At 42.2% G+C, this 27,390-nt stretch overlaps 1 protein-coding gene across 6 annotated transcripts in view; it reads right to left on the minus strand.

Moving 5' to 3' along the window:
- The window catches only part of PATL2 (PAT1 homolog 2), a 44,719-nt gene that overhangs the window by 8,017 nt on the left and 9,312 nt on the right, over nt 1–27,390 (minus strand). For 2 of the 6 annotated variants that reach the window (XM_065547866.2, XM_073995733.1), the window contains 3 exons: nt 3,279–3,369; nt 2,301–2,500; nt 676–756 (listed from right to left, as the gene is read on the minus strand). In XM_065547866.2, coding sequence (XP_065403938.1) covers nt 676–756; nt 2,301–2,500; nt 3,279–3,294 — 297 coding nt within the window. In that variant the 5' untranslated portion in view covers nt 3,295–3,369. Of the gene's footprint in view, nt 1–675; nt 757–2,300; nt 2,749–3,278; nt 3,370–3,770; nt 3,806–6,990; nt 7,101–27,390 lie in introns of those variants that run through there. The other 4 variants (XR_012414917.1, XM_073995731.1, XM_015452777.4 and 1 more) reach the window with 3 other exon arrangements.

Below are 27,390 nucleotides of genomic sequence, written 5' to 3' on the forward strand. Positions count from 1 at the left end.
TGTTTCACCATGTTAGCCAGGATGGTCTCGATCTCCTGATCTTGTGATCCACCCGCCTCAGCCTCCCAAAGTGCTGGGATTACAGGCGTGAGCCACCACACCCAGCCCTACCCTTATTTCAACAGGGCTTGACTAGGAAGCAGCTCTTTATTCCCTGACAATGTGGGGTCATGTGCTTTTCCTACTCTCCTCTCTATGATAGCCTTCTCTTGGGCTGTTTTCAGCCGCTGGGGCAGTACTCATCTGTCTTTTTCTGACTCACTTGAAGCCCTCCTCAAAACTCTAATTCTTTCTAGTTCTCCCTGCAGGATATCGTCATTCTTGAATTCCTCTACCCCAGGCCATGTTCCCATTACACAGTTAATTGAAGGGCAGGTGCTCTTTCCAGCTAAGGGCTGGCCATCTACTGAAAGATTGCCTAAGGCAGGAGTAGTTTGTCCTTGTTCATACACATGGCCAGTTGTCCTAGTACCACATATGAAGGTGTCTATCCATGCCCATGGTTGGGCACACCACCTCTGTCATTTATCAAGCTCCTTTATGCTGGGGCAACTCCCACCTCCCATACCCATACCTCACTTTGGGTGCCTTAACTCCAGACCAGGGTTGGGGCCAGATTGAACATAATGGATGGAATCCTCACTATGCACAGTATGAAGGCTGCAGTAGACTCACCTGCCACAGAAAATGCAAGGAGGCAAGTGACATTCCCAGCACACCAGGGGCCTTGACTCCAGGGGAGCTGAGCAGAGCTCTCTGGAACAGGAGGGAGGAACCAGGCTTGAATGGGCCTCTGTAGTGTCTTCTACATTCACCTGTGTTTTTGAGGAGGTGGACGGAGGCAGCAAGACCAGCTATTCCAACATCCAGGGCAGTGGCAACTTGGCCCTCCCCCAGGTTCAAAGTCAACTGGGCCAGGATCCCTCTCCCTCTCCTGGGAGGAATAAGACTACTGCAGTGGTCCTCCCTTATTCAAGAGAGATACGTTCCAAGACCCCCAAGGGATGCCTGAAACCGGATAGTACTAAACCCTGTGTAGTGCTTTTTCTTATATATACACACCTATGATAGTTCATATTTAAATTTTTTTTTTTTTAGAGTCAGGGTGTTGCTCTGACACCCAGACTGGAGTGCAGTGGCACTATCATAGCTCACTGCAGGCTCAAACTCCTGAGCTCAAACCTGCCTCCTGCTTCAGACTCCTAAGTAGCTGGGACTACAGGCATGTACTACCATATCTGGCTAATTTTTGAAATTTTTTTTTTTTTTGGTAGCGACAGGGTCTTGCTTTGTTGCCCAGGCTGGTCTGGAACTCCTGGCCTCAAGCAATCCTCTCAAAGTGCTGGGATTACAGACATGAGCCACTGCACCTGGCCAGTTTAATTTATGAATTAGATTCAATAAGAAATGAACAAGGCCGGGCGCGGTGGCTCAAGCCTGTAATCCCAGCACTTTGGGAGGCCGAGGCGGGTGGATCACGAGGTCAGGAGATCGAGACCATCCCTGGCTAACATGGTGAAACCCCGTCTCTACTAAAAATACAAAAAACTAGCCGGGCGTGGTGGCGGGCGCCTGTAGTCCCAGCTACTCGGAGGCTGAGGCAGGAGAATGGCGTGAACCCAGGAGGCAGAGCTTGCAGTGAGCCGAGATCGTGCCACTGCACCCCAGCCTGGGCGACACAGCGAGACTCCGTCTCAAAAAAAAAAAAAAAAAAAAGAAATGAACAATACAAATAGAACAGTTATAATGATATACTGTAATAAAACTTACGTGAATGTAGTCTTTTAAAATACCTTATTGTACTATACTCGCCTATTTTCAGACTATAGTTGACCAAGGGTAACTGAAATGGCAGAAAGTGAAACCATGGACTACTGTATCTTAGTAGTAGGTTGAAGGAAGGTCTGATTCACTTCATATCTACATGGGAGTCCTTGTCCTTCTCCACTAGTTATGGGATCCAAGGGAACAAATACCAGGAATGGACTAGTGAGACAGAGGCCCAGGATCAGGCAAAGATGACTCACCTTTAACACTAGTAGCAGGGCCACCGCCTGTGGGCGATGCACAGCTCTGCTAGGACCTGGTTTTAAGGCAAGAACAGCATCAGAAACGAAGTGGAAGACAGGAGAAAGAGGGAAGGAGAGAGTCCCTAGTTCAGGTTCAAGGCTTAAAAACGAAGTGTTAATCCAGAACTTGCCTTGAAAAAGGGTGGAAAAGAGAAGAGGAATGTTTAGTGACAGCCTGTGAGCCACAGACAGTTCAGGACAACCCTCTCCCATTCCCTCCTGCCATGGTACCTGGGTGTTATGGACAGCACCAAGTACAGTTGGATCCCCAAGATCATTCTCTTCCTCCTCTTCCTCCTCCAGGTCTGGGTCCAGATCCTCCTCCTCCTCCTCTTCCTCCTCCTCCCCTTCATTCTCTTCTTCTTTTTCCAAGTGGCAGGCAGACACCAGCTCCTCCTCAGGAGCCAAAGGGCCACAGGTCTTACCTGGCCCTTGGTTTAAGTGTGGGCCAGAGGAGAAGGTAAAATGGGGGCTCAGGTGTGAGTCTTGTCTAGAGAGGCTACTACTCAATAGCACTTCTGTTCTTAAGCCATCTCCAGCACCACCTTTGAACATAATGCCTCCTGTCCTGTGGGTTTAACTCAGCCTCCCCTCTCCCAAGTTCCCCTGAACCATCCCCTAGTAAGTCAAATGAAACCTGAGCCAGGTGTGGTGGCTTGTGCCCATAGTCCCAGGTACTTGGGAGGCCAAGGTGGGAAGATCATTTGGGCTCAGGAGTTTGAGATCAGCCTGGGCAACACAGTGAGACCCTGTCTCTAAATAACAATTTAAAAAGCAAACAAAAGGAACCTGGCAGATACCAAACACCTTCACTTTCACATCACCTCTTCAATTGCTTAAGTTCTAGCACAGCCTTTTCCATCTGCTCTGCCCCACCCAACGCCCTTTCTGTTGCCTCTTTGAACAAGTTCCAGCTGCCCCAACTCACTGCAATTTAACCCTACTGTGTGCCATATACTTTACGTGCATATGTTCATTTAATAGTCATATGAGGCTGTCCTGGGTTGTTATGGATAGTTTTGCTAGGTTGGTGAGAAAAATAAAGCCCAGAAGAGTGACCTCTCAGTCACCCACTGTAATATAATTAGCAAGTGGAAGAATTGGGAATGACTTCCGGTGACTCTGGCCATCCAAGCCCATACGTGAAACAGACCAGCAAGCTCTGCATGCTGGGGCATTTATATAACACCACGGCCCACTTGTTGATACCTTCAAGGCATTTCATCTTGGTAGGCTGGTGAACTTCCTTCTTGCCTGTGTCCTCCAGTGAAAGAGCATTGCCAGCCTCTGGAAGGTAAACCTGAGACAAGAAAGAGGCCAAGAGGCACCATTGTCGGTAAGGATGATATGGCACCCTAAAACAGCCATGGAATCCTCCCAGCAAGATGGTGAGAGAATTCTTGGCCATGGTCTTGAGGAGAGAGACCCTGGGGTCTCAGACTGCCATAAACCCCCACCCTCCCAGCTCAGCTCTAGGGAGCTGTCCCACAAAGGGACAGAAATGAGGGACAGGCTAGGAGAAGGAAGAGAAGTACTTCCCAACGGACATCACCAGTCACCGTCCGAGTGTGGTGATGCCTTGCTGCTGACACCCACCATCTGACTGTTGCTGCCCTTTCTGTTTAAGTTATTCATAGCAGCCTGGGCCAGGACCTGTTTGCTGCTCCTGCCTTTAAAAGTCCCAGCTCCTCCCCTGCTTACCCATTAAAGGGCCAGCATCCTCCAACCTTTGGGGCCTGATGGAAATATGAGAACATAGTTTAATGATTAAAAAAATCCTTGAACAGAGAAAAGACATAAATTGCATTTTAGCCATCCATGGTTTTTAGTATAGTTTATTGGGATTGATATTTGGGGGCAGATATTTAAAAAGAGGATCCCTGTTTTCCACACCCTTCATTGGTACTTTGTGAGGTTGCATTTCATTTAATCCCTCGGTTTTGCTTCAACAAACTTGGATAGGAAAGTCCTGGGTAGATCCTGGGGAGGATGCCTAGCAACCAAGTTCCTGGTGCTTCAGGGCAGCGTACTTGAAGCCCTCAAGTCCACCTGATGATGCTTGCCCTTCACCGGGTCATGTGAGCTTAAGTCAGCTACTCAGCTCGGACTGATGAGAGACCCCTGTGAATTCGGAAGCCAGATCTTCACGGTAAAAACACTTTTGCATGAGATACACAATCTTACATCTTCTTGGCTGCTCTAATGGCAAACTGGTCCAGAAGCTCAGGAGTAAAAACAAATTAACAACAACAAAAACAGAAACATAGCCGCTCCTGGTAGGCAAAACCCAACACCCTCCCAAGCCTCGTCTAACCCTTGGTTCTGTGCCCACACCCTGTGTCCAGCTGAAACCCACATGATTTTGTAGAAGTTCTGAATAAAAATAAAAAGTAAGTTAATTTCCCTACATCAAAGATGAAAGTTAGAATCCTCTTGTCATCGTGATAAGATCATGATTCTCGGTGCCTTTAAAGGAAAATATTTGTTTCAGAAGTTTTACTGCAGGTCATAAACGATATGGGTGGGGGAACATATATAAGTAGCTTGAAAGTTACTGAAAAACTTCTCATATATCTGAATTGGGTTCTGACCTTTTTTTTTTTTTTTTTTTTTTTTTTTTTTTTTTTGTGAGATAGCATCTCACTCTGTCACCCAGGCTAGAGTGCAGTGGCGTGATCTGGGCAGCCTCCATCTCCCGGGTTCAAGAGATTCTCCTGCCTCAGCCTCCCGAGTAGCTGGGATTATAGGCAGCCACTACCATACCCAGCTAATTTTTGAATATATATATTTTTTTCAGTAGAAACAGCGTTTTGCCATGTTGGCCAGACTTGTCTCAAACTCCTGACCTCAAGTAATCCACCTGCCTTGGCCTTCCAAAGTGCTGGGATTACAGGCACGAGCCACCACACCCGGCCAGGTTCTGGCCTTTTTGGTAATGTTATTCAGCTGTTTCTCTCAGGCACTTCCTAATAACGTACTTTGGCACTATTAACCAAAGGACCAAATGGTGAATTTCAGTGTTCTAGAGGTGATTCATCAGGTTGTTGTAGAGATAGATCTTAAGGAGAAACTTGTTGCATGAAGATTTTCATTCTGAAGGGACTTCTGGTATTGACTACTACCAAAGCAGGTGGATTAGGGCTCAGTCTTTAAGATCACAGCCCTGCCCTGGCTGTTTGGAGTTTCACTTGGGACCTACTGTTTTTTATGAAGGTCCCCTGCCCTTATCTCATATGTCTACTGATCCTCTAGATGTTCTAACTTTCCTGCCATCATTTAATTATGTTAAGTTTAAGCCAAGCCTATGCTAGGTTTGGGGTACACAATGAATAAAGCAGATGCTTCCCACAGCCTCTTAGAGCTTCTTCTAGAATAAGAAGTACACACAGGTACACAGGATTGTTGGATCAGATTTTAAAAAGACATTAGAGTGACTCATACCTGTAATCCCAGCACTTTGGGAAGCTGAGGCAGGAGGATCATTTGAGCCCAGGAGTTCAAGATAAGCCTGGGCAACATAGGAAGACTCTGTCTCTATTAAACAATTTTTCTTAAAGAAAAAAAAATGACATTAGAAATATTTAAATTTGCTGCATAAAACACTTTTATGGGGAGATTTTTAAATCCATTGTTTCAGGTTATTTAACAGCAGTAGATCTAGTCTGGCTTTCAATTTCTTCTTGAGTTTTAAGTTATATATCTTCTAGGAATTTGTCAATGTGTCCATTTCTTGTAAATTTTCAAATTTGTTGGCATAAAGTTGTTCATAGTATAAGAGTATTTAAAAATCCATGCTATAACTATACTTTGTCTTTCCTACCCCCTTTTATTTACTTATTTTGAGACAGAGTCTTGCCTGTCACCCAGGCTGGAGTGCAGTGGCACAGTCTCAGCTCACTGCAACCTCCACCTCCCGTGTTCAAGCAATTCTCCTGCCTCAGCCTCCAAAGCAGCTGAGATTACAGGTGCATACCACCATGCCTGGCCAATTTTTGTATTTTTTTTTTTTTTAGTAGAGATGGGCTTTCGCCATGTTGGGCAGGCAGGTCTCCAACTCCTGGCTTCAAGTGATCCACCTGCCTTGGCCTCCCGGAGTGCTAGAATTACAGGCGTGAGTCACTGCGTCCGACCCTTTGTCTCCCTTTTTATTCCTAATGTTATTCATCTCCTCCTTTGTTCTTCTTTCCAGAGTTTGTCTGTTTTATTAGTCTTTTAAAAGAACCATATATGTCAGGTTTCCTTCAGGAAATAGATGGTGTACTAAAACTGGATAATCTAGTAAAGAGATATTTATAAAAGTATAGAAAGAGTATAGTGAAACCACAAGTAATAGCAGAATCCCCTGGGACTGGGACAAGAGGATGGAACAGTCACCAGAACCTGGAGAGAGAGAAGGCTGCCTGGCTTCAGATAATGTCAGCATCTGTGCCGTATGAGTTCCAATGTGGCAGCCCTCTCCTAAATTATACCCATTCCCTCTGGATCTGGGATCTGCTCCCTCCCCTTGCCCCTGAGGTCTGGGGGTGGGAAAGGCTCCCCACTCTTGCTAGTTCCAGGGTGCTTCACTGTCCTTTACAAGTTTCCTGTTCACAGCTTGATGAATATTCCCTTTCGGACATGCTCCTCAGTTACAGCACTTGAATGTGCCATCTGCTTCCTGTTGGGAGCATGACTGACACTGCTCCATCACCAGCCTGCTGAGCTGTTCTTTAATTTGTCCTTGTTCAGCTTCCTCTCCCATCCATCTCTCATTAGTGATTCTAAAAGATAGGGATTATCCTCCAGTCCTCCACACAACTCCCATCTTTTCTCTCAGCAGTCAACCTCACCTCTTATGTTATGGGGAAAATAGAGGCCACTGGGGCTGATCTACTTCAATTCATACTTAGAGGAAATTATACACAGCCACAGGCCTCCTCACCTTGCACTTCCAGGTGGGGGGCCCTCCTCCTCTTCAAGTCCAGACTCTCTTCCTGGATGTTTGGCCCTTCAGCCACTTCTCTCTGTGTCTTGAGCCTCTCTGTTTTCCCCTCTTTTTCTTAGAGTATAGCATAGAAATATCAGGATGTGTCCACTTCTTGGAGACAAATCCGCGTCTTGTTTTTGTTCCTTATTTTAACTGCCCTTTAGGTCTCTCCTACCCAACAAACCAAACTTCTCCATTTCCTCACATCATTCCTTCAACTGTTGCTTTCTGGCTTTTGACTCCATCATAGTGGTGGCAACAGGGACAAACAGACATAATCTCCATAAGCCCCTTCAATACTTTTTCTGGACAATTGACAATTATTTGACGTGTTAGTGCTCTGCAAATGCAGGGTCAAGACAAGTCCCCTACCCTTATTTCCACCTAGATGCCACCTATATAATTCTCGGGTTAAAAAATATATATCTGGAGCTACCATTACTAGTTACTCTGCAGAGACTTTTCTCGATACCATTACCAATGATTTTTCTTTCTTTCTTTTTATTTTTAGAGATGGGGTCTCACTCTTTCACCCAGGCTGGAGTGCAGTGGCGTGATTATAACTCACTGCAAACTTGAACTTCTGGACTCAAGCAATCCTCCTGCCTCAACCTTCCAAGTAGCTGGGACTATGGCGTACACAACCACACCCAGCTAATTTTTAAAATTTTTGTAGAGATGGCATCTCACTTTGTTGCCCAGACTGGTCTCAAACTCCTGGGCTCAAGTTGTTCTCTCACCTTGGCCTCCCAAAGTGCTGGGATTACAGATGTGAGCCACCTCTTTCGGCTGTGATTTCTTAACTGTAAGTGCAAAAGATATGTTTCAGTGCTGACCTTAGCTGAAGTCTCTCAGCATTCAACACTGCTGATCATGTCCTCCTTGGATCTTTGCGCTCCCACAGCTTCCCAACACTTGTGTCCTGGCTCTTCCTGTACCTCTTGGGTCATCTTTCTTTGGCCCTTTTCCTGCTCCCTTTATCTTCTTCCCATCCCTTGAATATCCACTTCCTCAGGCTACTTCTCAGTCCTCTATATATCAAAAATTCTTAATCTGAGGATCCTCTGAAATTGTGTATATGTTGGTGTGGTTTTCAATATGTTCAGTTTTCTGGAAAGAGCATCCATAGCTTTTATCACGTCCCAAAGGGATCAAGGATCCGCAAAGGTTAAATCCTCTGCAACCTGATATCCCTGGGCAATCTCATCTCATGCTGATGATTTCCAAGTTCTTTTGTCAGATCGGACACTCCCCAACTTACAACACCTCAGTGTTTCTCATGTCCCATTCTTTACATAAAGCATAAGGCCCTTTACAATCTGACCCTGACTGTCATAGAAGGCAACCAGTCTCCTATCTTAAAGTTCCCTGCCTTCTAGATTGAGTTTCAGAAACAGTAAACCGCTTTTAGCTGCGTGGGGAAATTAGGGTTCCACTTGAGTCTTCTCTCATAATCGCTGTGCACCAGGTTGTCCCTACCCTGGAGACCTCTTGCCCTTGGTCTGGGAGGTATATTCTGTTGTTGATTGAGGCAGCTTCCTGTCCCAGTTCTGTCTTTTCAATGATATTGAAAGTGTGTATCTTAGCAGGTAATATGCTGTGCATTGTGTCATATAAGCAAAATGAAGTTACACAGTAAGAGTTATTTGAATTGGAAGATGATTTCTGAATTGTCTTATTCTAATATTCTAGTTATTCGAATGGGAAAAACAAACTCGGCTCAGGCTTCATCTCCTCCAGGAGGCCTTCTCAGATAGGCTTTTCCCTTCCAGCTTGGATAGTCGCTCTTATGTGTGCTCATTGATCCTTACGCCTTTTGCTCATTGCACCTACCACACTGTGTTGTCATTCTGTTTCTAAATTTGTCACTCCCACTTGTAAGCAGAGATGTTCCTCATCTCTGTGCCCCTGGCACTTAACACAGTCTCTGGAACAGAGTAGGTTCTTAGTAGATGTTGACTGAGCTGAACTGTAATGAAAAATTATGGACCTTCCCTGAGAGAGAGACTTCTTCAGAGGGGTTTCTTGCCAGCCACCTGGGTGTGTCCTACTCCAGGCCACTCCTCACGTTGTTCCCAAGAAATTTCATTCTGAGAAACAAACCAGAATATCTAAGCCAGAAATCATAAAAGAAAAGATACATAGATTTCACTAAAGAAAGTAAAACTTCTCTATTGAAGACATATTTATGCCAAAGTAAATGCTACATGGAGCAAAGATTTAAACATAAAAAAAAATCTCAAAAAGGTGACTGGCAAGATGGCTGAATAGGAATAGCTCCAGTCTGTAGCTCCAAGAGAGATCAATGCAGAAAGTGGGTGATTTCTGTATTTCCAACTGAGGTACCCAGCTCATCTCATTGGGACTGGTTAGACAGTGGGCGCAGCCCAAGGAGGCGAGCCGAGGCAGGGAGGGGCATTGCCTCACCTGGAAAGTGCAAGGGGTTGGGGAACTTCCTTCCCTAGCCAAGGGACTGTGAGAGACTGTGCCTTGAGGGAGGTGCACTCCAGCCCAGATACTATACTTTTCCCATGCTCTTCACAACCCAAAGAACAGGAGATTCCCTCAGGTGCCTACGCCACTAGGGCCCTGGGTTTCAAGCACAAAACTGGGTGGCTGTTTGGGCAGACACTGAGCTAGCTGCAGGAGTTTTTTTTTTTTCATACTCCAGTGGCACCTGGAATGCCAGTGAGACAGAACCATTCACTCCCCTGGGAAGGGGGCTGAAGCCAGGGAGCCGAGTGGTCTAGCTCAGTGGATGCCACCCCCACAGAGCCCAGCAAGCTGAGATCCACTGGCTTGAAATTCTCACTGCCAGCACAGCAGTCTGAAGTCAACCTGGGACACTTGAGCTTGGTGGGGGGAGGGGCATCCGCCATTACTGAGGCTTGAGTAAGTGGTTTTCCCCTCACAGTGTAAACAAAGCCGCCAGGAAGTTCAAACTGGGTGGAGCACACCGCAGTTCTGCAAAGCTGCTGTAGCCAGACTGCCTCTCTAGATTCTTCCTCTCTGGGCAGGGCATCTCTGAAAGAAAGGCAGCAGCCCCAGTCAGGGGCTTATAGATAAAACTCCCATCTCCCTGGGACAGAGCACTTGGTGGAAGGGGCAGATGTGGGCACAGCTTCAGCAGACTTCAACATTCCTGCCTGCTGACTCTGAAGAGAGCAGCGGATTTCCCAGCATAGTGCTCAAGCTCTGCTAAGGGAAAGACTGCCTCTGCAAGTGGGTCCCTGACCCCTATGCTTCCTGACTGTGAGACACCGCCCAGCAGGGGTCGACAGACACCTCATACAGGAGAGCTCCAGCTGGCATCTGGTGGGTGCCCCTCTGGGATGAAGCTTCCAGGGGAAGGAACAGGCAGCAATCTTTGCCTTTCTGTAGCCTCCACTGGTGATACCCAGGAAAACAGGGTCTGGAGTGGACCTCCAGCAAACTCCAGCAGACCTGCAGCAGAGGGGCCTGTTAGAAGGAAAACTAACAGAAAGGAACAGCATCAACATCAACAAAAAGAACATCCACACAGAAACCCCATCCGAAGGTTACCAACATCAAAGACCAAAAGTAGATAAATCCATGAAGACGAGGAAAAACCAGCACAAAAAGGCTGAAAATTCCAAAAACCAGAACACTTCTTCTCCTCCAAAAGATCACAACTCCTTGCCAGCAAGGGAACAAAACTGGAGAGAATGAGTTTGATGAATTGACAGAACTAGGCTTCAGAAGGCCGGTAATAACAAACTGCTCCAAGCTAAAGGAGCATGTTCTAACCCAATGCAAGGAAGCTAAGCAGCTTGAAAAAAGGTTGGAGGAATTGCTAACTAGAATAACCAGTTTAAAGAAGAACATAAATGACTTGATGGAGCTGAAAAATACAGCACAATAACTTTGTGAAGCATACACAAGTATCAATAGCCGAATCGATCAAGCAGAAAAAAGAATACTGGTGATTGAAGATCAACTTAATGAAATAAAGCAAGGAGACAAGATTAGAGAAAAAAGAATGAAAAGGAACAAACAAAACCTCTAAGAAATATGAGATTATGTGAAAAGACCAAATCTATATTTGATTGGTGTACCTGAAAGTGATGGGGAGAATGGAACCAAGTTAGAAAACACTCTTCAGGATATTATCCAGGAGAACTTCCCCAACCTAGCAAGACAGGCCAACATTCAAATTCAGGAAATACAGAGAACACCACAAAGATACTCCTTGAGAAAAGCAACCCCAGACACATAATCATCAGATTCACCAAGGTTGAAATGAAGGAAAAAATGTTAAGGGTAGCCAGAGAGAAAGGTCGGGTTACCCAGAAAGGTAAGTCCATCAGACTAACAGCGGATCTCTCTGCAGAAACCCTACAAGCCAGAAGAGAGTGGGGACTAATATTTAACATTCTTCAAGAAAAGAATTTTCAACCCAGAATTTCATATCCAGCCAAAGTAAGCTTCATAATTAAAGGAGAAATAAAATCCTTTACAGACAAGCAAATGCTGAGAGATTGTGTCACCACCAGGCCTACCTTACAAGAGCTCCTGAAGGAAGCACTAAACATGGAAAGAAACAACCGATACCAGCCACTGCAAAAACATACCAAATTGTAAAGACCATCAACACTATGAAGAAACTGCATCAATTAACAGGCAAAATAACCAGCTAGCATCATAATGACAGGATCAAATTCACACATAACAATATTAACCTTAAATGTAAACGGGCTAAATGCCCCAATTAAAAGACACACACTAGCAAATTGGATAAAAAGTCAACACCCTGCCAGGCAAGGTGGCTCACGCCTGTAATCCTAGCACTTTGGGAAGCCAAGGCAGGCGGATCATGAGGTCAAGAGATTAAGACCATCCTGGCCAACATGGTGAAACCCTGTCTCTACTAAAAATACAAAAAATTAGCTGGGCGTGGTGGCACATGCGTGTAATCCCAGCTACTTGGCAGGCTGAGGCAGGAGAATTGCTTGAACCTGGGAGACAGAGGTTGCAGTGAGCCAAGATTGTGCCTTTGCACTCCAGCCTGGGCAACAGAGCGAGACTCCTCACTCTGTCTCAAAAAAAAAAAAAAAAAAAAAAAAGTCAAGACCCATCAGTGTGCTGTATTCAGGAGACCCATCTCGCATGCAAAGACACACATAGGTTCAAAATAAAGGGATGGAGGAATATTTACCAAGGAAATGGAAAGCAAATAAAGCAGGGGTTGCAATCCTAGTCTCTGATAAATCAGACTTTAAACCAATGAAGATCAAAAGAGACAAAGAAGGGCATTACATAATGGTAAAGGAATCAATGCAGCAAGAAGAGCTAACTATCCTAAATATATATGCACCCAATACAGGAGCACCCAGATTCATAAAGCAAGCTCTTAGAGACCTACAAAGAGATGTAGACTCCCACACAATAATAGTGGGAGACTTTAACACTCCATTGTCAATATTAGACAGATCAACGAGACAGAAAATTAACAAGGATATTCAGGACTTGAACTCAGCTCTGGACCAAGTGGACTTAATAGACATCTACAGAACTCTCCACCCCAAATTAACAGAATGTACATTCTTCTCAGCACCACATTGCACTTCTTCTAAAATTGACCACATAATTGGAAGTGAAACCCTCCTCAGCAAATGCAAAAGAATGGAAATCATAACAAACAGTCTCTCAGACCACAGTGCAATGAAATTAGAACTCAGGATTTAGAAACTCAAAACCACACAACTACATGGAAACTGAACAACGTGCTCCTGAGTAACTACTGGGTAAATAACGATATTAAGGCAGAAATAAAGAAGTCTTTGAAACCAATGAGAACAAAGACACAACGTACCAGAATCTCTGGGCCACATTTAAAGCAGTGTTTAGAGGGAAATTTATAGAACTAAATGCCTACAAGAGAAAGTAGGAAAGATCTAAAATCAACACCCTAACATCACAATTAAAAGAACTAGAGAAACAAGAGCAAACAAATTCAAAAGCTAGCAGAAGACAAGAAATAACTAAGATCAGAGCAAAACTGAAGGAGATAGAGACAGAAAAACCCTTCAAAAAATCAGTGAATCCAGGAGCTGGTTTTTTGAAAAGATCAATAAAATAGATAGACCACTAGCCAGACTAATAAAGAAGAAAAGAGAGACACAATAAAAAATGATAAAGGGGATATCACCACTGATCCCACAAAAATACAAACTACCATCAGAGAATACTATAAACACCTCTATGCAAATAAACTAGAAAATCTAGAAGAAATGGATAAATCCCTAGACACATACACCCTCCCAAGACTAAACCTGGAAGAAGCTGAATCCCTGAATAGACCAATAACAAGTTCTGAAATTGAAGCAGTAATGAATAGCCTACTAATCAAAAAAGTCCAGGACCAGATGGACTCACAGCCGAATTCTACCAGAGGTATAATGAGGAACTGGTACCATTCCTTCTGCAACTATTCCAAACAATAGAAAAAGAGAGAATCCTCCCTAACTCATTTTATGAGGCCAGCATCATCGTGATACCAAAACCTGGCAGAGACACAACAAAAAAAAGAAAATTTCAAAGGCCAATATCTCTGATGAACATTGATGTGAAAATCTTCAATAAAATACTGGCAGACCAAATCCAGCAGCACATCAAAAAGCTTATCCATCACGATCAATTCAGCTTCATCCCTGGGATGCAAGGCTAGTTCGACATACGCAAATCAGTTAATGTAATCCATCACATAAACAGAACCAATGACAAAAACCACATGATCAGCTCAATAGATGCAGAAAAGGCCTTTGACAAAATTCAACACCCCTTCATGCTAAAAACTCTCAATAAACTAGGTATTGAGGAATGTATCTCAAAATAATAGGAGCTATTTATGACAAACCCACAGCCAATATCATACTGAATGGGCAAAAACTGGAAGCATTCCCCTTGAAAACCAGCACAAGACAAGGATGCCTTCTCTCACCACTCCTATTCAACATAGTTTTGGAAGTTCTGGCCAGGGCAATCAGGCAAGAGAGAGAAATAAAGGGTATTCAAATAGGAAGAGAGGAAGTCAAATTGTCTCTGTTTGCAGATAACATGATTGTATATTTAGAAAACCCCATTGTCTCAGCCCAAAATCTCCTTAAGCTGATAAGCAATTTCAGCAAAGTCTCAGGATACACAATCAATGTGCAAAAATCACAAGCATTGCTATACACCAATAATAGACAAACAGAGACCCAAATCATGAGTGAACTCCCAGTCACAAATGCTACAAAGAGAATTAAATACCTGGGAATCCAATTTACAAGGGATGTGAAGGACCTCTTCAAGGAGAGCTACAAACCACTGCTCAAGGAAATAAGAGAGGACACAAACAAATGGAAAATCATTCCATGCTCATGGATAGGAAGAATCAGTATCATGAAAATGACCAAAGTAATTTATAGATTCAATGCTATCCCCATCAAGCTACCATTGACTTTCTTCGCAGAATTAGAAAAAACTACTTTAAATTTCATATGGAACCAAAAAAGAGGCAAGTCAATCCTAAGCACAAAAAAACAGAGCTGGAGGCATCATGCTACCTGACTTCAAACTATACTACAAGGCTACAGTAACCAGAACAGCATGGTACTGGTACCAAAACAGATATATAGACCAATGGAACTGAACAGAGGCCTCAGAAATAACACTACACATCTACAACCATCTGATCTTTGACAAACCTGAGAAAAATAAGCAGTGGGGGAAAGGATTCCCTATTTAATAAATGGTGTTGGGAAGACTGGCTATCCATATGCAGAAAACTGAAACTGGACCCCTTCCTTGTACTTTATATACAAAAATTAACTCAAGATGGATTAAATACTTAAATGTAAGATCGAATTTAAATAAAAGCACTAGAAGAAAACCTAGGCAATAGCATTCAGGACATAGGCATGGTCATAGCCATGACTAAAACAACAAAAGCAATGGCAACAAAAGCCAAAATTGACAAATGGGATCTAATTAAACTAAAGAGCTTCTGCACAGCAAAAGAAACTGTCATCAGAGTGGACGGGCAACCTACAGAATGGGAGAAAAATATTGCAATCTATCCATCTGACAAAGGGCTAATATCCAGAATCTACAAAGAACTTAAACAAATTTACAAGAATAAAACAAACAACCCCATCAAAAAGTGGGTGAAGGATATGAACAGACACTTCTCAAAAGAAGACATTTATGCAGCCAACAAACATATGAAAAAAAGTTCATCATCACTGGTCATTAGAGAAATGGAAATCAAAACCACAATGAGATACCATCTCATGCCAGTTAGAATGGCGATCATTAAAAAGTCAGGAAACAACAGATGCTGGAGAGGATGTGGAGAAATAAGAATACTTTTACACTGTTGGTGGAAATGTAAATTAGTTCAACCATTGTGGAAGACAGTGCGGTGATTCCTCAAGGATCTTGAATCAGAAGTACCATTTGACCCAGCAGTCCCATTCCTGGGTATATACCCAAAGGGTTATAAATAATTCTACTATAAAGACACATGCACAGGTATGTTTACTGCAGCATTGTTCACAATAGCGAAGACTTGGAACCAACCCAAATGCCCATCAATGATAGCCTGGATAAGGAAAATGTGGCACATATACACCATGGAATACTATGCAGCCATTAAAAAGGATGAGTTCATGTCCTTTGCAGGGACATGGATGAAGCTGGACACCATCATTCTTAGCAAACTAACACAACAGAAAACCAAACACTGCATGTTCTCACTCATAAGTGGGACTTGAACAATGAGAATACATGGACACAGGGCGGGGAACATCACACACTAGGGCCTGTTGTGGGGTGGGGGACTAGGGGAGGGATAGCATTAGGAGAAATACCTAATGTAGATGACTGGTTGATGGGTGCAGCAAACCACCATGGCATGTGTATACCTGTGTAACAAACCTGCACGTTCTGCACAAGTATCCCAGAACTTAAAGTATAATAATAAAAAAGAAATCTCAAAACTACTAAAAGAAAATATGTGAATGTTGGCCAAGCATGGTGTCTCACGCCTGTAATCCCAGCACTTTGTGAGGCTGAGGCGGGCGGATCACCTGAGGTCGGAAGTTCGAGACTAGCCTGACCAACATGGAGAAACCCCATCTCTACTAAAAATACAAATAGCCATCCCGGTACTTTGGGAGGCCAAGGCAGGTGGATCACTTGAGGTCAGGAGTTCGAGACCAGCCTCACCAACATAGCAAAAACCCGACTCTACTGAAAAACAAGTTATGGGTATGGTGGCATGTTCCTGTAATCCCAGTTACTTGGGAGGCTGAGGCACAAGAATTGCTTGAACCCGGGAGGCGGAGGTTGCAGTGAGCTGAGAACACGGCACCACTGCACTCCATCCAGCTTGAGCCATAGAGTGAGACTCTGTCTCAAATAAATAAATAAAATAAAAAAATATATAAAGTAAAGCTGGGCATGGTGGTGCGTACCTGTAGTACCATCTACTCAGGAGGCTAAGACAAGGCCAGCCTAGGCAACATAAAGAGACTCTGTCTCAAATAAATAGATAAATAAATAAGATACAAAGTAAAACAAGGAGATACAATTGGTGATAATGACCAGCTGGGGAAGAGAGTGGGGAGATAACTATCTTCCTTATTTTATAAAGGGAGGGTAACCTGGTACAAAGACTCTGGAGGCAGTTTCACAGTGTATAGACTGAATTATAATAGGGAAAACCTGCGAACATCCTCAATACAGGATTAGGTAAAAATGTATGGCATGTTTATATAATGAAATACTGTGAACACATGAAAAAACAATATAGATCTCTATTATAGAAATAGATATACTGTCCATGATAAATGGTTAAATAAAACGCAGTTTGCAGAGAAATCTCTGCACAATGATTGCATCTTTGTAAACATATATATTCATATTCATATCTGTATATGGATAGACAAAGAATAAACAATGCACTAGCAGTGGTTATGTCTGGTTTATAGAATAACAGGTAATTTAAATGGTTATCTTTATCCTTACCTATATTGTCTGAAGTTTTCATAATGGCCATGAATTTTATAATTAGAAAAAATAAAGCTATGTGGATAAGGTTTGTAAAAGAGCAAACAAAAAATACCCCAAAGACAAACAAAAAGAAAAAAAAAAACCCAGCTCTGTTGGCACCTGCATCACAGTCTAAAGGATAAAGTTCACATTCTTTACCTTGACACTAAGGTCTTCTGCAGGCTCTTCCTGATAGGGCTAATTTCTGGTATCGTAATCTATTTATAGCCTATAACCAGAGCCTATCAGCTCACCAGAGGAGGAACTTTCCCCAGTGCTGAGGAGCTAGCAGGCACTCAGTAAAGAATCCTTGAGTGACTGTGGTGAACACTGAGATCAGATGGAGAGGTTGGGGCCAGGTTGTGGAGGCATTTAGGCCAGGCTAAGAAGAAGAAAGCCAAAACTTTGGGATATCTTTGTCTTGGGGGCTGGAGGCCCCTCCTGTTACTCTTATTCCTCTTCAACACTGGCAACAGCAGGTAGAGCAGGAGTGGTCTGGCCCATTTGGAGCCTGGCATCTGAGAAATGGCCCAGAAATGGCAGCACTGGCAGGACTCAGGCCTGTGATTCTCATGTGATGTGCTGGGCCCGCATCACTGGGGCTAACTCAGCTCGGTTTGTGGCAGTGATAGGAGGGGTAGACTAGGGCTCCTGACCAAACCAGGCTTCAGCAAAACTCGTACCTTCCTCAACTATGGAGCTGATGATAACCTGCCTCCAACATGAGTGTGCTCAGAATGCTCTGTGTGGCCAGAGCCTAGTTAACCAATAGGTAAACTTGACTTGGAAGAGACAAATATTTATAATGAATTAAGCTCCTAGAAACCAAGGCCAAAATGTCCATGATTCTGGAAAAAGGAGAAGAACTAATTTTCTATTGCTGCTGTAACAAATTTCCAAAAACTTGGTGGCTTAAGAAAACAGTTTATCATCTTGTATTTCTGTAGCTCAGAAGTCCAACACAAATTTCATGTGGCTAAAAACCAAGGTGGCAGCAGAGCAGCATTCCTTTCTGGAGACTCTATGGGAGAACTCATGTCTTTGGCTTTTCCTCCTTCTAGAGGCCGCCTGCATCCCTTGATTCATGGCCTGTTCCTTCATCTCCAAAGCCAGCTTGTGGCATCTCTGACCCTTCTTCTGCAGTCACATCTCCCTCTGACTACTGTCAGGAAAAGTTCTCTGCTTTTAAGGACCTCTGTGATTACACTGGGCGTACCCAAATAATTCCTGATAATCTCCTTGTTTAAAGGTCCTCAACCTTAATTACATCTGCAAAGTCCCTTATACCATGTAAAGTAATCTTCCCTCAGGTTCTGGGGCATTATTTTGCCTACCACAAGGCATGATATAGAGAAAAGTCCAAAAAAGTTTTTTGTTGTTGTTGTTTTTTTTTTTTTTGAGACAGAGTCTTGCTCTGTCTTCTAGGCTGGAGCGCGATGGCGTGATCTCAGCTCACTGCAACCTCAACTCACTTCAGTCGAACTTCAAGCGGTTTCCTGCCTCAGCCTCCCAAGTAGCTGGGATTACAGGCATGTGCCACCATGCCCAGGTAAATTTTCTTGTATTTTTAGTAGAGACAGGGTTTCACCATGTTGGCCAGGCTGGTCTCGAACTCCTGACCTCAGGTGATCTGCCATCCTTGGCCTCCCACGGTGCTGGATTTACAGGTGTGATCCACCACAACCAGCCTAAAAATGTTAATAATTAGAAGCCAGTTCTGTATCAAATGACATGGAAAATATCAATATTTTATTACATTAAGATAAGCAAATTCAATGAATATACATACAAAATAATCCCAATTTTGTGGAACCCTTCCTTTCCCCCTACTAAACTCTGAGTTATGTGCTGACTGAGCCACCTCCTGCCTGTCATGGCCTGGTTTCTGGGGATAGATGGTGGAACCCACCTCACCCACTCACACTTGCAGAATGTTGGATGAGCAGAGGGGCAGTCCCACCTCAGGTTTTGCTGTCAGTGGTCATTAAATAGATTTTTGGCTAATTTGACATATGATAAATTGTCTTTTAGCAAACTCATTTGTGGCAAGTTGATCCACAGTTAAAACAAAAATAGTAATGATGATAAGAAATAATGAAATAAAAACAGTCACAGCTTTTTCCTCTCTGAAGTCCCCTCTCTGTCATTAGAGAGAGAGCTGTTTTCCTTTTTATTTTGCCTATTAAACTTCTGCTCCTAAACTCCCTGTGTGTGTCTGTCTCCTAAATTTTCCTGGCATGAGACGACAAACCCTGAGTATTTACCCCAGTCAACATAGCCACTTCTTATTGAGGACCTCATCCAGGATACCAAAGTACAGCATTCATCGAAACGAGTTAAGGAAACTTACAAGCTTTTGCCTACATTTTACACTAACCCTGCTTATTCCTGTGAATCAAGTGATGACCTGCAACTTGGAAGAAACAAAAAGGGATGGCAACATCTGGTGGAGGCAAACCACTGTTACGACCCATTGGAATGGCTGACAGCAATCAAACTCCAAATGGTGCTGCAGACAGAACCAAGCATGGACATGCCTATCTTCCGAGGACCCTTAGATCAACCCCAGGAGGAGCCTTAGCTGCTGTTGCCCATACAATGCCCCTTTTCAGCATGAAGTGGCCAGAAAGAGTCATCATCCAACACCCCCTAAAAGCAGTTAGGGAGACCATACTGGTCAACATGGTGAAACCCGGTCTCTACTAAAAGTACAAAAAAATTAGCTGGGCTTGTTGGCACACGCCTGTAGTCCCAGCTACTTGGGAGGCTGAGGCAGGAGAATCACTTGAACTCGGGTGGTGGAGGTTGCAGTGAGCCGAGATCGCACCATTGCACTCCAGCCAGGTGACAGAGCAAGACTCTGTCTCAAAAAAAAAAAAAAAAAAAAAAAAAAAGGGCAGTTAGGGTTGCCACTCCAGAGGGGGGAATGATACAGGAGTTAAGAAGAAATTAATTAGGGTATAGAAGTTTTCCTTTTAATGAAAAGCAGCCCCAAATTATTTTCCTTTCTAACAAAGAGCAGCCTGTAAAATTGAGCTGCAGACATAGATGCCCGCAGTTGTGCCAGTCATGTTCAAGATGGTGGCTCCATCTTCCCTTCTCTCTGTCAGCCACTTGTACAGTATGGACAGACGAGATGGAGCCGGCCAAGGGGAAGTTCATCTGCATAGTAAGATTAGGGTGGGCTGGCCAGCCTTCCTGCCATGCTCTGTAAATGTCATACCCGATGGAACCAATCTGTGAGCCCTGCGTAAATCAGACACTGCCTCCTAAAGCCTGACTATAAAATCCGGGGCATCGGCTGCCAGCCGGCCTTTTCCTCAGAAGTTCCCTCTCTCTCACTAGAGAGAGAGCTATTTTCTTTTCTCTTTCTTTTGCTTATTAAACCTCGACTCTTAAACTCAAAACAAAAACACACACAGTCACAAGCCCACCAAGTTCTGTTTACTCCTGTGGCCTTGCCTGCTCCTTCTGTGTCAATGATGGATCTGTGGACACCTCTCTTACCGTTTTGTGCTGTTTATTTTGTTTTAAATTTCTGATTCTTTACCAAATAATTCTTCCTGGTTTCCTCACAGTTGTTTTAGGGGAAGAGTACTCTCTGAGAGCACCTGATTGGAAGCAGGTCTAATAGTGTCGGGGGCAGCCAGAAAGGACCCCACACTAACTGGCCAGAGGCGAGTGTCAGCTCCACAAGCTGCAAAGCAGGAAGCTATGAGTGAGAAGAATTTGTCAAAAGGGAAAAAGAATATTTGGAGGAGAATGTTTGTTTTTAATAGCGCTGCATGGAATTCAAGGCAAAATAGAAAATATCCAGGTTAGAATTCCGCAGTTTTAAGTAGGAACTGAGATGAAGAGCCAAGTACTGTACCTACAAGGGAAAACATCCCTAAAGGAGGCTATGCCAGTAATTTAGTAACTGCGTATAATTTTCTCCAGGGGAAATTCTGGGTCTGTCCTACTACTGCCACACAATTAAGAGATTTTGGCTTCAACATTTACCTAATCCATTTCTGCATCCAAGCTGACAGGTGATGCTACCTCTGATTCCTTTTATGCTTTTAGTGGGCTTATAATTAAGGATGAATAATACATTTAAAACTATGGTTATTACTGGGAGAGGATTTGGGAGAAATTAGGATTTTTATATTTCTGTACTTGATTTTTTGTATCAAGTTTATATAATTTTCCCAGTAAAAATAAATTGGCATCTGATAGACTGCAATGGTTACACACAAGCCTGTGAGACAGGTTCTCTGCCCACCGGATACTTTAACTCTCAACTTTTGTCTTTCCATTCATTCTCCTTCAAATAAAGATAATAGTACTTGCCTCATACGGATCTTGGGAGATTTTTTCCCCCTCCAAGGTATGGTGTCTGACTTAGTAACTGCCAATTAAAAAAAAATCTCCCTTTTTGTGTTCTGTTTGTTTTGGGCCTGTTGCCCATTATGCAACAGCTCTCAAATCTGAAAAGTCAGGCTGAACATCTTAGGTAGTTGCTCACAAATTAATTATTGGGCTGATTTTAATTACACATTGGAATCTCCTGGTGGGCAGGGTCTGGCGTCTTCTGCTTTGAATTCCTTATAAGTACTTACATTTGCCACAAAGCCCTCACTCAACCAAAATTTGCTGAATTTAAAAGAATTAACACATAAGATTGAAGATTTTGAGTTCCAAAACAGATTTAACCAGGAGGTACTTTGGAGCAGGCAGCAATCTTCAAACTCCTTAAATTATACCATTTAACAATGGTTTTGTTTTAACTCTCTCCTCCTCTCCTTTCTTCTTTTTCTCCTCCTCCTGTCTTCTTTTTCTCCTCCTCCTTCTTCTTCCTCTTCCTCCTCCTCCCTTTTCTTCTTTCTTCTTCCTCCTACTCACCGTACTTCCTTCTTTCTCTTTCTTCTTCCTCCTTCTTTTCCCTCCTTCTTCTTCCTTCTTCTCCTTTTTGACGAATCAAGTGAAGCAGTGAAAGTGGAGAAGGAACAAAGAAATCTGTGACTGTGATGAATTAGTTGTAAACACCACTGTACTTGGACCAACCTTAATTTTCTTCTTTATAGTTTTTAGTATGATCCAATTTTCCATCATGTGCATATATTACTTTTATAAATGGAAAACAGCAAATGTCAGTTTAAAAAAATAACATGACACATCTTGGTGCTGGTTGCTCTGTATCTACTTCCCCTCACCTTCTCATTTGCTTCTATTCTTGCCTTGGTCTCCAAAGCCTCCCAATTACTTCTTATGGATCCCTTCTCGGAAATTGCCCAGAGTTATTTTCTAGCAGAAAGATTGAGGCCTTTGGAATCCACCAGACCAAGATTTGAATCCCAGCTCAGTGAAATCATGGGAAGTATCTTACCTCTCTGCATCTCAGTCTCCTTATCTGTAAAGGAAATAACACCTACCTTCTAGATTGTTGTGTAGTTTGGGTCAGCAACTTTCCCACTTTATTTATTTTTTATTATTATTTTAAAAAATTGAGATGGGGCTCTTGCTATGTTACCTAGGCTGGTCACGAACTCATGGGCTCAAGTGATCCTTCTGCTTCAGCCTACTAAGTAGCTGGGTCTACAGATGCATTCCAGCATGCCTGGCTTTGTCCTTTTGTTTAATTTTAAAAAATTTTTTATTTTCTCTCTTTAAATTTTTTTAATTTTAATTTTAATTTTATTTTTAATTTTCATGGGTATATAGTGGGGGTGTGTATATATATATATATATATATATATATATATATATATATATATATATGAAGTACATGAGATATTTTGATACAGGTATAATAATCACATCAGGGAAAATGGTGTATCCCTTACCCCAAGCATTTATCCTTTCTTTGTGCTACAAATAATCCAATTATACCCTTTTAGTTATTTTTACTATACAATAAAGTGTTGACACTAGTCACCCTGTTGTGCTATCAAATACCAGATCTTATTCATTCTATCTAATTATATTTTTGTATCCATTAACCATTTCTCCTGCTCCCTCCCCCCACTACTCTTCCCAGCCTCTGGTAACCATTATTCTACTCTCTATTTCCATGAATTCAATTGCTTTAATTTTTAGCTCCCACAAAGAAGAACATGCAAACTTTGTCTTTCTATGCCTGGCTTACTTTACTTAACATAATGACCTCCAGTTCCATCCATATTGTTGCAAATGATAAGAATTCACCCTTTATGATGGCCAAACACACTCCATTGTATATGTGTACCACATGTTCTTTATCCATTCATCTGTTGATGGACACTTAGGTTGCTTCCAAATCTTGACTATTTTGAATAGTGCTGCAATAAACATGAAAATGCAGATATCTCTTTGATATACTGATTTTCTTTCTTTTGAGTATATACCTAGGAGTAGGATTGCTGGATCATATGGTAGCTCTATTTTTAGTTTTTTGAGGAACCTCCAAGCTGTTCTCCATAGTGGGTATACTAATTTCCATTCCCACCAACAGTGTATGAGGGTTCCCCTTTTCTCCACATCCTCACCAGCATTCGTTATTGTCTGTCTTTTGGATAAAAACCGTTTTAATGAGGGTGAAGTGCTATCTCATTGTAGTTTTGATTTGCATTTGTCTGATGATCAATGATGGTGAGCACCTTCTCAGATACCTGTTTGCCATTTGTATGTCTTCTTTTGAGAAATGCCTATTCAGATCTTTTGCCCATTTAAAAAATTGGATTAGTAGATTTTTTCCTATAGAGTTGTTTGAGCTCATTATATATTTTTATTATTAATCCTTGTGAGATGGATTTGTTTGTAAATATTTGCTCCCATTCTGTGGGCTGTCTCTTCTCTTTGTTGTTTGTTTCCTTTGCTTTGCAGAAGCTTTTAAGGGTATTACTCAATAAATTTTTGCCCAGTCTAATATCCTGGAGAGTTTCCCCAGTGTTTTCTTTTAGCAGTTTCATAGCTTGAGGTCTTAGATTTAAGTCTTTTTATTTTCTGGGACTGGGTCTTACTGTGTCACCCAGGCTATAGTGCAGTAGTTTCAGCTGACTACAACTTCCGCCTCCCAGCTTAAAGCGATTCCCATGCCCCAGTCTCCTGAGTAGCTGGGATTACAGGTGTGCATCAGCATGCCCAGCTAATTTTTTGTATTTTTAGTAGAGACAGGGTTTTACCATGTTGGCCAGGCCGGTCTCAAAACTCCTGGTCAAGTGATCCACCCACCTTGGCCTCCCAAAGTGCCAGGATTACAGGTGTGAGCCACCATGCCCAGCCAGATTTAAGTTTTTATTCCATTTTTCTTTGAGTTTTGTATATGGCGAGAGATAGTGGTCTAGTTTCATTCTTCTGCATATGGATATCCAGTTTTCCCAGCACCATTTACTGAAGAGAGTGTCCTTTCTCCAATGTAGGTTTTTGACAACTTTGTTGAAAATAAGTTTACTGTAAATGTATGGATTTGTTTCTGGGTTCTCTATTATGTTTCATCAGTTTATGTGTCTGTTTTTATGCCAGTATCATGCTCTTTGGGTTACTATAGCTTTGTAGTATAATTTGAAGTCAGATAATGTGATTCTTCCAGTTTTGTTCTTTTTGCTTAAGATAGTTTTGGCTGTTCTGGATCTTTTGTGGTTCCATATAAATTTTAGGATTTTTTTTTTCCATTTCTGTGAAGAATGTAATTGGTATTTTGATAGGGTTTACATTGAATCTGTAGATTGCTTTAGGTAGTATGGATATTTTAACATATTGAGTCTCCCAATCCATGAACATGGAATATCTTTCCATTTTTTTGTGTCCTCTTCAATTTCTTTCATCAGTGTTTTATAGTTATCATTGTAGAGATCTTTTACTTCTTGGTTAAGAAGGTATTTAACATTAGATATTTAATATTATTTATAAAACAAATGATTATATGTTGATTTTCTTTTTCTTTTTTTTTCTTTTTTTCTTTTTTTTGAGATGGAGCCTCACTTTGTCACCCAGGCTGGAATGTAGTGGCGTGATCTTGGCTCATGGCAACCTCTGCCTCCTGGGTTCAAGTGATTCTTCTGCCTCAGCCTCCCAAGTAACTGAGACTACAGGTATGTGCCACCACACCCGGCTAATTTTTGTATTTTTAGTAGAGACGGGGTTTCACCATGTTGGCCACACTGGTCTTGAACTCCTGACCTCAAGTGATCTGCCCACCTCAGCCTCTCAAAGTGCTGGGATTATAGCCATGAGCCACCACGCCTGGCCTGTATGTTGACTTTGTATCCTCCAACTTTACTGAATTTGTTTATCAGTTCTAATAGTTTTTTGGTGGAGTCTTTAGGTTTTTCCAAATACAAGATCATATCATCTGCAAATAAGGATAATTTGACTTCTTCCTTTCCAGCTTGGATGCTCTTTATTTCTTTCTCTTGTCTGATTGCTCTAGCTAGGACTTCCAGTACTATTTTGAATAATAGTGGCGAAAGTGGGCATCTTTGTCATGTTCCAGATCTTTGAGAAAAGGATTTAGGTTTTCCCTTAATTCACTATGATACTAACTGTAGGTTTGTCTTTTATTGTGTTGAGCTTTTATTGTGTTGAGGTACGTTCCTTATGTGCCCAGTTTTTGAGGGGTTTTTAATCATGAAGGGATGTTGAATTTTATCAACTGTTTTTTCAGCATCAATTGAAATGATCATATGGTTTTTGCCCTTCATTCTGTTGATATGATATATCACATTGATTGATTTATGTATGTTGAACCATCCTTGCATCTCTGGGATGCTTGGATGCATGATGAATAATTTTTTTTTCCATTGGAAAGATACTGCAGATGAGATGAATAATCACTTTAATTTGTTGTTGAATTCAGTGTGCTAGTATGTTGCTGAGGATTTTTGCATCAGGGATATTTGCCTGTAGTTTTTTTTTTTTTTTTTTAATGTGCCTGTCTAGTTTTGGCATCAAGGTAATACCGGCCACATAGAATGAGTTTGAAAACACTCCCTCTTCCTCTATTTTTCAGAATAGTTTGAGTAGGGTTGGTGTTTTGGTTCTTTCTTGCATTGCTATAAAGAAATAACTGAGGCTGGGCATGGTGGCTCATGCCTGTAATCCCAGCACTTTGGGAGGCTGAGGCAGGCAGATCACTTGAGGCCAGGAGTTTGAGACCAGCCTGGCTAACATGGTGAAACCCCATCTCTACTAAAAATATGAAAATTAGCCAGGTATGATGGTGCACACCTGTTCTTTTAGCTAGTCAGGAAGCTGAGGCACAAGAATTGCTTGAACCCAGGGGACAGAGGTTGCAGTGAGCTGAGATTGCACCACTGCCCTCCAGACTGGGCGACAGAGTGAGACCCTGTCTCCAAAAAAAAAAAAAAAAAAAAAAGAGAGAGAGAGAGAGAGAAATACATGAGGCTGGACAATTTACAAAGAAAAGAGTTTTAATTGGCTTATGGTTCTGTAAGCTGTATAAACATGGTATGGTGCTGGCCTCTGCTCAGCTACTGGGGAGACCTCAGGGAGCTTTTACTCATGGCAGAAGGGTGCCAGGCACTTCACATGGTAAGAGTGGGAACAAGAGGTGGTGAGGGGAGGTGTCACATTTTACCAACAACCAGATCTCTCAAGAATGAACTCACTATCACAAGGACAGCACCAAGCCATGAGGGATCTGCCCCCATGACCCAAACACCTATCACCAGGCCCCACCTCCAATACTAGGGATTACAATTCAACATGAGATTTGGGTAGGGACCTATATTGAAACTATATCAGTTGGTATTAGTTCTTCTTCATATATTTAGTAACGTTTAGCAGTGCAGCCATAGAGTCCTGAGCTTTTATTTGTTACTTGTTATTCGTCTGTTCTGGTTTTGGATTTCTTCAAGGTTCAATCTTAGTAGGTTGTATGTACCTCGGAATTTATCCATTTCTTCTAGGTTTTCCAATTTATTGGCATGTAGTTGCTCATAGTAGACTCTAATGATCCTTTGAATTTCTGTGATATTGGTTGTAATGTCTCCTTTTTCATCTCTGATTTTATTTATATGAATCTTCTCTCCTTTTTTTCTTAGTGAATCTGGCTAAAGATTTTTGGTTTTTGTCTTTAAAAAAACTACTTTTCTTTTTGTTGATCTTTTGTATTGTTTTCTTCATTTCAATTTCATTTGCTCTCATCTTTATTATTTCTTTTCTTCTATTAATTTTGGGTTTGGCTTGCTCTTGCTTTTCTAGTTCTTTGAAATGCATCATTATGTTGTTTATTTGAAGTTTTTCTGTTTTTTTTTTTTTTTTTTTTTTTTTTTTTTTTTTTTATGTAGGTGCTTATGGATATAGACTTTCTTCTTATTA

Source organism: Macaca fascicularis, chromosome 7 (assembly GCF_037993035.2).
Source record: "Macaca fascicularis isolate 582-1 chromosome 7, T2T-MFA8v1.1".
NCBI lineage: Eukaryota > Metazoa > Chordata > Mammalia > Primates > Cercopithecidae > Macaca > Macaca fascicularis.